Raw genomic sequence first — 13,123 nt, 5'->3', positions numbered from 1 at the left:
TTGATGAACGCCTAGCTCGGGTTTTATGGAATTGAGTTTGTTGTGTTCTAGACCGTCCCATCGGTCCTGCCACACCTTTAAAATATATTTCCTTATTAAAGGTTTAAAATCGGTGTATGGCAAACTAACGTCCTTTATTATTTCATTTAATGCCTTCTTGGCAACCCTGTCTACAACTGAATTCCCCTGAATACCAACATGACTGGGTACCCAGAGAAAAACAATCTCTATATCGAATTCCCGAAGTCGATGAATAAAATATAAAATTTGTAAGATAAGAGTGTTTTTCAGTTTGTGATTCTTAATTGCCAAAAGACAGCTCAAAGAGTCAGAACAAATAATTGTTTGTTTGTTGGGGTTTAACGTCCGAGCAGCAATATTTCAGCTATATTCAGACAATGAAGCCCCGTGCAGGACCGGGTGTTAAAAGAATTTCATGTTCATTGTCTGAATATAGCTGAAATATTGCTGCTCGGACGTTAAACCCCAACAAACAAACAAAGAAACAGACAATGAACATGAAATGGATGATAAAATGAACATGAAATGAAAAAAAGGATGGGTCACAAGGATAATAGGGTCGACAAATGTTGATTGCCACTGGAAAAGGGGGGATGGGTAAGGTCGGGCAATTTAGCCTCCTGTGGCGGAGCGCAAAGGTTCCTACTCCTATCGAATACCACAGCAGGGTTCTTTAACGTGCGAGGAACGTGGCATCTTTCCCAACACGGTGCACCACTATGGTTTGCGGTCAGGTTTTCCGTATTATAGCCTGACAACCCCAGCATGTAACACGCCAAGGGTACCCCATTCCACCACCTGGGGCACACATCCCAGTTGCTCTGTGGGCAGAGCGCCTATCCCCCGGCTAGGTTTCTGAGCACTATTTAGTCGCCTTTTACGACAAGCTTAGCGCTGCTGCAGGCCTATTCTTTTAACACCCGGACCTGCACGGGGCTCAAGGGATTTGTGGAAACATCACCAATCCTGTATAAGTAAGCCAAAAGGGATCAAAAGTGATGGACCAGTTCACAATTCTAGATTATTAATGCCCATATGTTCAGATCAGCTGAAATCTAAAGTCGTATCAGACCTGAGAGATAATGTAGTTGCAGAAAAAGTGAAGTCTGACTTATTAATCATAGAATTTGGTCAAAGGAAATTTGACAAATCAGGAACATACTCACCAATACATACGTGACAGAATGAGAGAATTGGGGAGGTTTGTTATTGCTATGCACGAGTTCGATTCTTCAGTTCTAACTTTATCTCAATGTATTTCACCAACTGTATGGCCATTAGTGTTGAAAGCTGTGAAACAAATTTCAGGATTTGATTATGAAACACAGATATTCTCGTCTCCATCACTGGCTTTAAAAGTAGGCCACAGTTTATCTAAATGTGCCAAATTATTAAGAACAGAGGCAATCAAGAAAGAAGATAAAGTTACTTTAGAGAGAGCAAAGTTATTTTTAGACTTGTTCAAGGATGAATGGGAAGACATAATATCTAGTCTCGCTTTAGAATCTTTGTCCACCGCTAAATACAATACGGTGCAGTTGCTACCTTTGGTTGAAGATGTGGCCAAATTGTTCACTTACATAAAACAAGAGAAAAAAGTCGTTAAGCAGGGAGGTGTAGATTGTGACAGTAATCATGTTGCCACATATTCAAGATATTGTAAGCTTGTGTTTTCTAAGTTATTTTGTTCAATCGCAGAAGATCAGGAGAAGCTCAACGTCTAAAGATAAAGGGGTTTTCAGGTAGTTTATTGAATGCAAATGTTGACCAAGAAGTGAAAAAAAGTTTGACCCATTTTGAACAAACATTGTGTGAAACTCGTATTCGTATTGAAACTAGAGGTAAACGCGGCAGGAAGGTCGCAGTGTTATTGACTAAAATATGAAAGACATTGAGTACTTGATAGGGTTTCAAAAAAAGTTGAACATACAATCTGAATACATATTTGTTCAGCCAAATAGCTCAAAACCGTAGAGGCACACAGGTTTTGAAGGAGATAGCAGAACAGTCTGACTTGAAGCATCCTGAAAGGATAACTTCAACTAACCTTAGAAAGCATCTAGCAACAATGAGCCAACTTCTTGGTCTCAGTCCAGGGATTGACACCAACAGTCGCCCAGTCGCCCGTGGCGACTTAAATTTTTGCTGGGCGACGATAACCATTGTTTGTCGTCCGAGTGGCGACCGTAATTTTAGTACGTGGTCGGGTTTGTTTTCCGGTTTTTAGGCATACCGGAAATCGCAACTGGTTGAATTTTGCGTACAAATACAAATAATAAATACCAGTTAGTAAAGACCATGGTAAAATGTGGCGATACATTGAAGGGGTAAAGCCGATTGCGAAGGAACGAACTAAACGATCTCCTGCAGAAAAACGAAAGTATTCTAAAGAGTTATGTTGCTTAAGATGATCTGATGTTTGGTGTGAACCATAAATATTATTCCAGCTCAGAAAGTGACTCTGGAAATGAATCGTTGGATTCTGATTTAGATGAGGACTTTTTGACTTTGGAAGAGATTGATGATGTTTCACTGTTTCAATTCATTATTGTTTAAGAATTAATAAAAAAAACCTATTTCATGAAATGTTTATTTGTGAGTACTCACTACAGTACTAGATGAGAACCAATTAGGTAATAAACTGAAGACAGTGAAATAAATAGTTTGTTCCATAATACTTTTAAAATCTCTTGAAAACTAATATTCTGAAAAATTTTCTGGGCTCATAGATTTTTTAACTTAGGAGCCCGGGTGGCAACCAAGATAAAAAAGTTAGTGTCAATCCCTGCAGTCGTAATCATGAAGATATTTTAGCAAAATTCATGGGTCGTGACATCAGAATACATCGTGACTTTTATCGTTTACCTCAAAACACAATAGAGGTTGCGAAAGTTTCCAAGGTTCTCACTGTGGTAAACTGTGGCAAGATTTCAGACATTGCTGGAAAAAGTTTGATGATATAGATATCTTGGAACTAGTAGGTAAGTAAAATACACTAAAAATCAATTAAGTTATACATGTATCATGTGTCAAAAACATTTTCCATATATTTTACTTGATTTTTGGTGATAGGTAGCTTGGGTAGTGTAGTTTCATTTTAAATCATAAAAGTTGAGTTTACCATTCAGTATAAAGGTTTGAAAATTGTTGAAGCCCCTCTTACACTAGTCCAAAAAAATATGTTTGTTTCCTGCTTCCAAGTCTTGAAAAATAGGGTAGGGAAGGTAGGAAAATTATTAAATCCCCGAACACGAAGTGACAGGGATTTGTTGGTTTTACTCCGTTTCTTCTTATTATTCTGCCGCCAGAATCTGTGAGTGAATGTCTGAAGAAGTCGTTTGAGATATCGTTATGAAACTTGGCATGGTGATTGAACTAGTTATATTTATCAAAATGTCCGCCAAAAACCGTAAAGTATCAACATCCTTCGATTTCAACGAAATTTGGTATGTAGGCTATATTGAGTATGGCGAGTCACGGCGTGTTGTGGCAATTTCCTTATTGGCCGCCAAAAACCGTTAAATGTTGAGAGGGCTTATGTTGAACGGGAGGGGATTTCTGTGACGGCTGTCATCACAATTAGTACTAGTTTTACCTTGAATCAATCTGGGGGGCGTATACACTGTATACTTACTGAACACGTACTGAATAAGAAAATTTGTTATTCCGTCTTGTTGTGTCGAATTTGTTCATCTTTTGTTTCTTACCCCATTTAAAGGTGTGTTCCCATTTCGCCTTAGCTGTGAATTTCAGGTAAAAAAGGTTTATTTGTTGAGGTTTAACGTCCGAGCAGCAATATTTCAGCTATATTCAGACGATGAACATGAAATGATGAAAAAGGGATGGTACACAAGGACAATGAGGTCGACAAATTTAGATTGCCACTGGAAATAGGAAAAGGTGGGTAGGGTCGGGCAATTTAGCCTCCTGTGGGGGAGCCCTATGGTTCCTACTCCTATCGAATACCACAGTAGAGTTTTTTTAACGTGCGAGGAATGTGGCATCTTTCCCAACACGGTGCACCACTATGGTTGGCGGTCAGGTTTTCAGTATAATAGCCTGACAACCCCAACATATAACACGCCAGGGGTACCCCATTCCACCACTTGGGGCACACATGCCAGTTGCTCTGTAGGCAGAGCGCCCTAGCCCCCGGCTAGGGTTCTGAGCACTATTTAGTCGCCTTTTACGACAAGCTTAGCGCTGCTGCAGGCCTATTCTTTTGACACCCGGACCTGCACGGGGCTGTAAAAAAGGTAAAAAAAGTACTAAGGCGAAATAGGAAGTGGTTTGTTCCCGTTCTGCCCACTTTTTAAAAATTGTATTCTCATTCTGCCCACTTGTCATAAATAAATGATTGATTGATTGATTGATTGTTGTTGTTTATTGCCGTTTCGGCGACCAGGGCCATATCACGGCAAGAACATTTAATGCAAGGAAAATATTAAAAGCAAGATCAAAGTCTCTTCATAAAATAATGAAATTAAAACAAACAGCTATTTACATATAAAAAGGTACATAAAAGGTGAACCTAAGACATAAAATACATATAGAAACATAACTTCGATAAAACATTTAAAATATTGAAAAATCATGGAAGGTATCCAATTTAGATTTTATTAAATAAACCGATGTCCCGCAAGAAATCGATAATGTTTTTAGATGAAACGGTCTTGAACAAATCAAACATATTGGCGCAGTCAAAATAATTTTGCCTGGTGTTGGCAAAATCCACACAATCCAGAAGAACATGTTTGATAGAGAAAGGGCAATCACATGGGATACACTCAGGTGGAGGATCACCAACAAGCAAATGGCCATGTGTAAATCTAGAATGTCCAATGCGGCATCTAGTCATGACCACTTGCTCTTTGCGATTGCCCGACCCGGATTGATGAACGCCTAGATCTGGTTTTATGGAATTGAGTTTGTTGTGTTCAAGACCGTCCCATCGGTCCTGCCACATCTTTAAAATATATTTCCTTATTAAAGGTTTAAAATCGGTGTATGGCAAACTAACGTCCTTTATTATTACATTTAATGCCTTTTTGGCAACCCTGTCTACAACTGAATTCCCCTGAATACCAACATGACTAGGTACCCATAGGAAAACAATCTCTTTATCAAATTCCCGAAGTCGATGAATAAAATATAAAATTTGTAAAATAAGAGTATTTTTCAGTTTGTGATTCTTAATTGCCAAAAGACAGCTCAAAGAGTCAGAACAAATAATAAACTGTGACAGATTAGATTGAGTAATCAATTTAAGTGCTAACAATATGGCTCGAGCTTCAGCTGTGAATATGGAAGCGCTCGATGGCAACCGTTCAGTTACAGTTCTGTCACCATGGACAGCAGCACATGCAACGCTATCGCCATCTTTTGAGCCATCTGTATACACCGTCGAAAAATCCGGATAATTTGCTTTAATTTCAGAAAATTTTTGTTGTAAAAATAAAGGATTGGTATCGGACTTTTTATATTCACGCAGATCAAAAATGAAAGAAGGGTGTGGAAGCTCCCATGGAGGGCATTTCGAAGTAACAACAGGTGTCACTGCATTGGTCTCCAGATGAATTGCTTCCAAATGTGGTTTTATTCGAATTCCAAAAGGAGGGGTTTTGCTTTCATGTTTTCGATAAATGTCGACATAAATAGGATTAATGACACAGTCGTAGGCAGGGCTATCTGGGTAGGCCATAAGTTTACTTACATATTGAAGACCTAATTTCAAACGTCTGTCTCCAAGGGATGGTTCATTTGCCTCGGCATAAAGGCTCTCAATAGGAGAGGTTCTGAAGGCACCAAGGCAAAGTCGCAACCCCTGGTGGTGAACAGCGTCTAAAATTTTAAGGTAAGATTTTTTGGCGGAACCATAAACAATAGATCCATAATCAAGTTTAGACCTAACCAAAGATCTATATAAATTTAATAAAATTGAGGTATCAGCACCCCAATCGGTACTGGACACCATTTTTAAAATATCTAGTGCCTTAAGACACCTAGATTTAAGTAATTTGATATGGGGAAGAAAAGAAAGTTTACTATCAAAAAGTAATCCAAGGAATTTTGTTTCTTCTACTATTTTGATTTTATTACCATAAAGAAAGAGATCTGGGTCCGGATGCAGCTTTCGCTTTCGACAAAAGTGCATACCAACAGTTTTAGATGTAGAAAACTTAAACCCGTTCTCCAAAGCCCATTGCTCAATTCTTTTGAGGCAAAGTTGTAACTGCCTTTCAATATTACTCATATTTTGTCCCCTGTAGCAGATCAAAAAGTCGTCTACATACAAGGAACCGTCAATATTGTCCTTCAAAACTTGGGCTAAACTATTAATTTTAATACTGAAGAGAGTGACAGAAAGAATACTTCCCTGAGGAACACCCATTTCCTGTTCCTTCTCCTCAGAAAAAGTCGAATTTACCCTCACATTAAAATGACGATCTGACAAAAAATTAGACAAGAACAGAGGAAGTCTTCCTTTCAACCCCATATCAAATATATCTTTTAAAATACCATATTTCCACGTCGTGTCATAGGCTTTTTCTAAATCGAAAAAGACCGACACAACATGTTCTTTTTTAGCAAATGCATTTCTGATGAGCGTTTCAAACCGGACTAAATGGTCAAGAGTACTTCTGCCTTGCCTAAAACCACACTGAATATTAGTGAGTAAGTTGTGCTTCTCAAGGAACCACACAAGGCGATCATTGACCATTCGTTCCATAGTCTTGCAGACGCAGCTTGTCAATGCGATCGGGCGATAATTTGAAGGATCCGTATGATCCTTTCCTGGTTTTGGAATAGGGACAACTGAAGCCGTTTTCCAGATGGACGGAACGTTACCAGAAGTCCATATCTCGTTCATTAACGCAAGAAGTGTATGTAGAGATGGATCAGGAAGATGTTTCAAAAGTTGATAGTGAATATTATCTAGCCCACTAGCTGTATCGTGGGCTTTAGCCAGTGACGATTTTAGTTCCTCTATAGAAAATTGAGAGTTGTAGGATTCAGCATTATTTGACTTGAAGTTTAATTTTGTCTTTTCTGCAGATGATTTAATTTTTTGAAAATCCGGTTTGTAGTTAGTTGAGGATGAATGTTTAGCGAATGTTTCAGCTAGCTTATTGGCGATATCTTTTTCGGTGGTTAGAGTGGTATTACCAACTTTAAGGTGTTTCACTGAAGAATTCGAATTTTTTCCTTTTACTTTTCTAATAAAATTCCATACTTTATTGAGGGGAGTGTGAGATTTAATACTAGAAACAAAATTTTTCCAAGAGGTTCGTCTGGCTTGTTTACATGTACGTCGAGCTTTTGCTCGAAATATTCGGAAGTTTGACAGATTTGCTGGTGTAGGATTTTTGTCAAACCGGCGATGAGCCTTGTTGCGTTCTTCGATCGCTTTGTCGCACTCATCAGTAAACCATGGTTTACTAGGCCTTTTTGGATTTGTCGAGGTTTTAGGTATTGTTTTATTAGCAATTGATGTCAGTCTTTCATTAAATAATAAAATGGGATCTTCAACATCCTTCATCGTTTCTAATCGTAATTCTTCAAGACAGTGGGCTTCAAATGAAGCCCAATCTGCTTTCTCAAGTTTAAAACGAGGTTGACGTTCCTCCGTTTTGGAGGATAAATGCTCCAAAATAATTGGAAAATGATCACTCCCGCACAAGTCATCATGAACTCGCCATGTAAACTCTGAAAGTACGAGAGGATCACAAATGCTTAAATCAATAGAAGAATACGATCCATTGCCTGAATGAAGGAACGTTGAAGATCCGTCATTAAATATGCACAAATCTTCTTGCTGAAGGAGCTCCTCAACTTTTTTACCTTTATCATTCGTATGATTACTTCCCCATAAAGGGTTATGAGCATTAAAGTCACCCAAAATACATAAATAAACAATCAGGTACAAGTTGTTGTTTTAGTAATTATAGCCTGTTTTTAATATTACATGCAGTTCTAATTATCTTTTTTATAATTTCAAATTTGTACATAGATGCATAAATATTTTTTTTCTTTTATAACAAAATATCTTTTTTTTTTTGTTTTACATGCAGTTGTTATTTTCTTTTTATAATTTCAAAAGATGCATAAATATTTTCCTCTTTTATAATAAGATATTTTATGTTTATTACAAAAATGAAATGCTATTTTTTTTTGTGCAGTGAGCTTGTTTGTTTGTTTGGGTTTAACGTCCGAGCAGCAATATTTCAGCTATATTCAGACAATGAACATGAAATGGGTGATAAAATGAACATGAAATGAAGAAAAAAAAGGATGGGTCACAAGGATAATAGGGTCGACAAATTTTGATTGCCACTAGAACAAGGGGGATGGGTAAGGTAGGGCAATTTAACCTCCTGTGGCGGAGCGCAAAGGTTCCTACTCCTATCGAATACCACAGCAGGGTTCTTTAACGTGCGAGGAACGTGGCATCTTTCCCAACACGGTGCACCACTATGGTTTGCGGTCAGGTTTTCCGTATTATAGCCTGACAACCCCAGCATGTAACATGCCGGGGTACCCCATTCCACTACCTGGGGCACACATCCCAGTTGCTCTGTGGGCAGAGCGCCTAGCCCCCGGCTAGGTTTCTGAGCACTATTTAGTCGCCTTTTACGACAAGCTTAGCGCTGCTGCAGGCCTATTCTTTTAACACCCGGACCTGCACGGGGCGCAGTGAGCTTGTAAATAGCTATTTAATTTTATAAAAAATTTACACTACCCAATTAAGTTAAACATTAATTTTATTATTTATGTGATTAAAAAATAAATTTATCTATTTATTCATATTCAGTTTTAAAAGTAAATTAATGACGAAATTAATACGCAAGCTTGGAATTATAATTCCTACCCAAGCTAAGCACTTATCACCAAATGCAGCAAGATCAAAGACCATCATGACACCGACTTGATGTCAAAGCTAGCTTTCATATAAACACTCCAAGCTAAGCACCTCTATATATTATGTAGCACCCTTCCCGAGCAGTATTAGTAAACCAATGCAGTAGGATGGCACACGCACAAATACAAGTACAATTTATCAGAAATAAGTATGGGTCTCAGAATTTAGCATATAATGGCTACATATACAGTGTAAAAAACAACCGTGGAGATATGACATATATTGGAGATGTACCGTTAAAGATTGTCCTGCAACACTTAGTACCCACAACAACATACCCGTTGGCTTTGGACGTCATCAACATAACCACAACCAGAACCAGGCTAACATCAATGCTAAGCAGATAATACACAACATACGCAGGGGTGCATAGATGAAATAAAACCAATCCCCTCAATCTATGACGAGGAAGTGACAAAACTCAGAGATAGTAACTGGAATGATGACACACATCAGACCGTAGAACATCTACACTATACAGGGCTAGACGTAAAGTCACACCAAGATTACCAACTACCAGAGCCGATATACAACTAGAAGGTGTATGGACACAAACAACAGCTGGTCATGAGTTTCTTCTGTTCGACGACAATAACAACCAAGATATGCGCATTATTGCTTTTGCAACATCAGAAAATTTGATTAACTTGGCAAATGCCAACACCTTATACTGTGACGGAACTTTCTATACATGCCCGTCTTTATTCAAGCAGATATATACTTTTCATGCCATGGTGAATGACCAAATGTATCCACTACTCTTCGCATTTTTACCAGGGAAAAGCACCGACATCTACTTCAGATTATTCACGCAACTCAAAACTACCATGGAACAACTTCAGCTACAACTTCAACCAACTTCAATTTTTATGGACTTCGAGACTGTCGCTCATAATGCAGCTACAAGTGTATTTCCAAATGTGACGATAAAAGGTTGTTTCTTTCATTTCACTCAAGCCGTATGGAGAAAAACCCAAGAGACAGGACTACAACCCGCATATAAGAACAACGTTGACATTCAACAACTTGTCAGAAGAGCTGCTGTGTTGCCACTCGTACCACTAGACCAAATTGAAGATGTCTGGTTCAATGCCTTGAACGAACTGGAAGACATCGATACACCTCCAGGAACTACTACATTTACCGATTACGTCACAACACAATGGGTAGAAGGTATTCCACAGTTATGGAACCACTTCAGCAATGACGGTCCTAGAACAACAAACCATTTAAAGGGGTGGCATAACAAATTGAAGAAAAAAGTCAACAACACACATCCAAACATCTTCACCGTTATCCGTATGTTCAAAGATATTCAGGCTGCAAATGAGATCAAGCAAATCCAACACAACGCCGGCGGAACTATTCGACCAAAAACCAAGAAGTACCGTACAATTGACAGCAGATTAGTGCAGCTGAAAGAAAGACTCGCACATGGTAACATCACAGTTATTCAATATGCTGACGCAGCATCACACCTTCTCCATTTAGAGTGATATGTGACATTGACTTTAGATACTATTTGTGACATTTAAGTTCTTTATATATGAAAGTCTAGTGCAGTATGTCTAATTGTATGTTTGTGCTACTTTATTTATTTCAGTGGTATGCAATTTTGTTTAAATTGTTGGATATGAATACTTTTGTTACCTTGCCTAATTTAATTAATCATAAATGTATGTGCTTTATCAGTGCTTATTTCAAGTTAATGTTGAATAAATTATATATATTTCCACAAAGTTTCTTTTTCTCTTTTGACTTGAATTAAATTGATCAGTGGACAACAGGAAGCAGATACTTAATACAAAATTATGGAGTAAAAGCACACGAGACTACAATACAGAGTATATAGTTATTTTAACCGACATTTCCAAAAAAAAAAAAAAAACAGTTATACCAAACATAGCCATTTAAAATGACAAGAAAAACACATTGAGTTGCACATGAGACCACAATACAGAGTGTATACTTATTTTAATGAGCTGACATTTCCAAAAACAAAACAGTTATACCAAACATAGCCATTAAGAAAGAAAAGAAAAAACACATTGAATTGCACTTAGACCACAATACAGAGTGTATACTTATTTCAATGAACTTATTCCAAAAAAAAAAAACAAACCAGTTATACTAAACATAGCCATTAAAAAGACTAGAAAAAATCACATTGAATTGCCAACAAACAGTAAAACAGACTATAGGTAATTATCTATTGTTCTCTAATTAGTGTCATTACATCTGCATTCCCATTCTGCCCACAATGTTTTTACCTGTAAATTTCAAAAGTGGGCAGAACGGGAACACACCATGGGAAGTTACATTAAATCCATTATAAAAACAGTTATAAATTTATGGCATGTTTTGATAACTAAATAAACATAAGAAAACATTTAATTTTTCTTTACTTTTTTGTATATTTTAATGTGATTTTATACATTCTTTTTGCATATTTGTATGCATAAAACATAAAATATTTCTATGTAGAAAAGTATTTTTATTTCCAGTGAAATAAATATAATTATGATTAAATAGTCGTTTTCTCTTCAAAATATTAAGATTTTATTTGATTTATTTATGTTCTTATTTAATTAAATGCAGAATTCAGAATTATTTTTTAGATTCATTGTAAATTTTCTAAGTTTACCATAATACATTTAATCATATTTAATTAAATAAAAAATAAATTTCACAAAAAGCCTAAAATAATATAATTAGAATATTTATTAAGGACAATATTAATTATCAATTATCTAAATTAAAATTCTGATTTCAAAGCTTGTTTAGAGCTTCTGTGATAATTATGAAATAAGCACAATTTCTAAAGAACTGAATCACCTTGTAAGCTTGCTTAAAGCTTTGACACTGTTCTCATTAGAATCATATAAATTATAATTGAGAACAATTCAGAATGCCAACATTTGGTATAAATACCCAACACCTACCAACCAAAACATCAGTTAAGCACATAGCAATGGCTGGAGTGCTACTACACGTTGACTTTATAGAGACCAGTAGAGGAGGGAAACATCTACTATGGAATGGTTACACATATAGACAGAAGAGAGACGCATGGATATCATGGAAATGTATCCAAGCAACTATGTGTACTCGAGATGACGTCCCTAGCAAGATGGCTCAACCACACAATCACCTACCAAACCAGGCAGCAATTGAAGGTATGATAAATCCAGATACAAATATAGTAAACTTTTATAACGATGAAAAATGAAGGATAAAGAATAAAGGGCTATTGAGTAAATGAACACGAGAATAGAGTTTATGTACATGAGTATGGAGTAATTGTACATAAGCTATATATGGTAACAACCTCAACCAAAAGATGCTGTTATTGTTCTTTATAACCTTATCTTTTAATTCATCATGTAAAATTGAAAAAAATCAATCATATTCATATCTTTTTTTATTTTGCTCACAGGAAGACGAATACTCAGCTCTATACGATCCAGGGCCAAAGAAGAACTCAGTCCGCTACCATCAATTTATGTCGAGGAGATAACCAAACTCAGAGACGCACCATGGGATGCCCAGACCAGAGCTATTGCTGCAAACCTACCAACTTTTCACTCGTCAAAGTCATCGCTTTACAGATCTCGACAGAAGACACTACCACCAAACCCAACTCAAGATTGTGGTCTACAGAGAGACTACAAAGACATACCAGATGTTAAAAGACTAGTCCGTCGTGCAGCAGCTCTCCCACTATTACCACTCGACAAGGTTGAAGACTACTGGTTACACGCACTAGAGAATGCACCAAACCGAGATGACTGCACCTAACTCACCGACTACGTTACAGAGACATGGATTGTTGTTTTGTTTGTTTGTTGGGGTTTAACGTCCGAGCAGTAATATTTCAGCTATATTCAGACGATGAACATGAAATGGATGATAAAATGAACATGAAATAAAAAAAAGGATGGGACACAAGGATAATAGAGTCGACAAATTTTGATAGCCACTGGAAAAAGGGGGGGATGGGTAAGGTCGGGCAATTTAGCCTCCTGTGGCGGAGCGCAAAGGCTCCTACTCCTATCGTATACCACAGCAGTGTTCGTTAACGTGCGAGGAACGTGGCATCTTTCCCAACACGGTGCACCACTATGGTTTGCGGTCAGGTTTTCCGTATTATAGCCTGACAACCCCAGCATGTAACATGCCAGG

The 13,123-nt window shown here is 37.3% G+C and overlaps 2 protein-coding genes across 2 annotated transcripts; both read left to right on the top strand.

The window, feature by feature from the left end:
* Nucleotides 1-1,205: 1,205 nt before the first annotated feature.
* On the top strand, nucleotides 1,206-10,534 carry LOC148596921 (uncharacterized). The gene is made up of 2 exons (XM_088564345.1): nucleotides 1,206-1,680; nucleotides 9,398-10,534. The coding sequence occupies exons 1-2, from the start codon at nucleotides 1,206-1,208 to the stop codon at nucleotides 10,435-10,437; spliced, it is 1,515 nt and encodes a 504-aa protein (XP_088420471.1). The 3' UTR covers nucleotides 10,438-10,534.
* A 1,378-nt stretch (nucleotides 10,535-11,912) lies between these two features.
* Nucleotides 11,913-12,752, top strand: LOC148596920 (uncharacterized). Its single transcript, XM_088563936.1, has 2 exons — nucleotides 11,913-12,117; nucleotides 12,378-12,752. Exons 1-2 carry the CDS (start codon nucleotides 11,913-11,915, stop codon nucleotides 12,737-12,739), a joined length of 567 nt encoding a protein of 188 aa, XP_088420062.1. The 3' UTR covers nucleotides 12,740-12,752.
* The last annotated feature ends 371 nt before the right edge of the window (nucleotides 12,753-13,123 follow it).

The sequence above is a fragment of the Perna viridis genome, chromosome 15, assembly GCF_037379345.1.
Source record: "Perna viridis isolate PV_CMFRI_1.1 ecotype Kerala chromosome 15, ASM3737934v1, whole genome shotgun sequence".
Lineage (NCBI taxonomy): Eukaryota > Metazoa > Mollusca > Bivalvia > Mytilida > Mytilidae > Perna > Perna viridis.
This window is presented reverse-complemented; position numbering and strand designations above follow the sequence as displayed.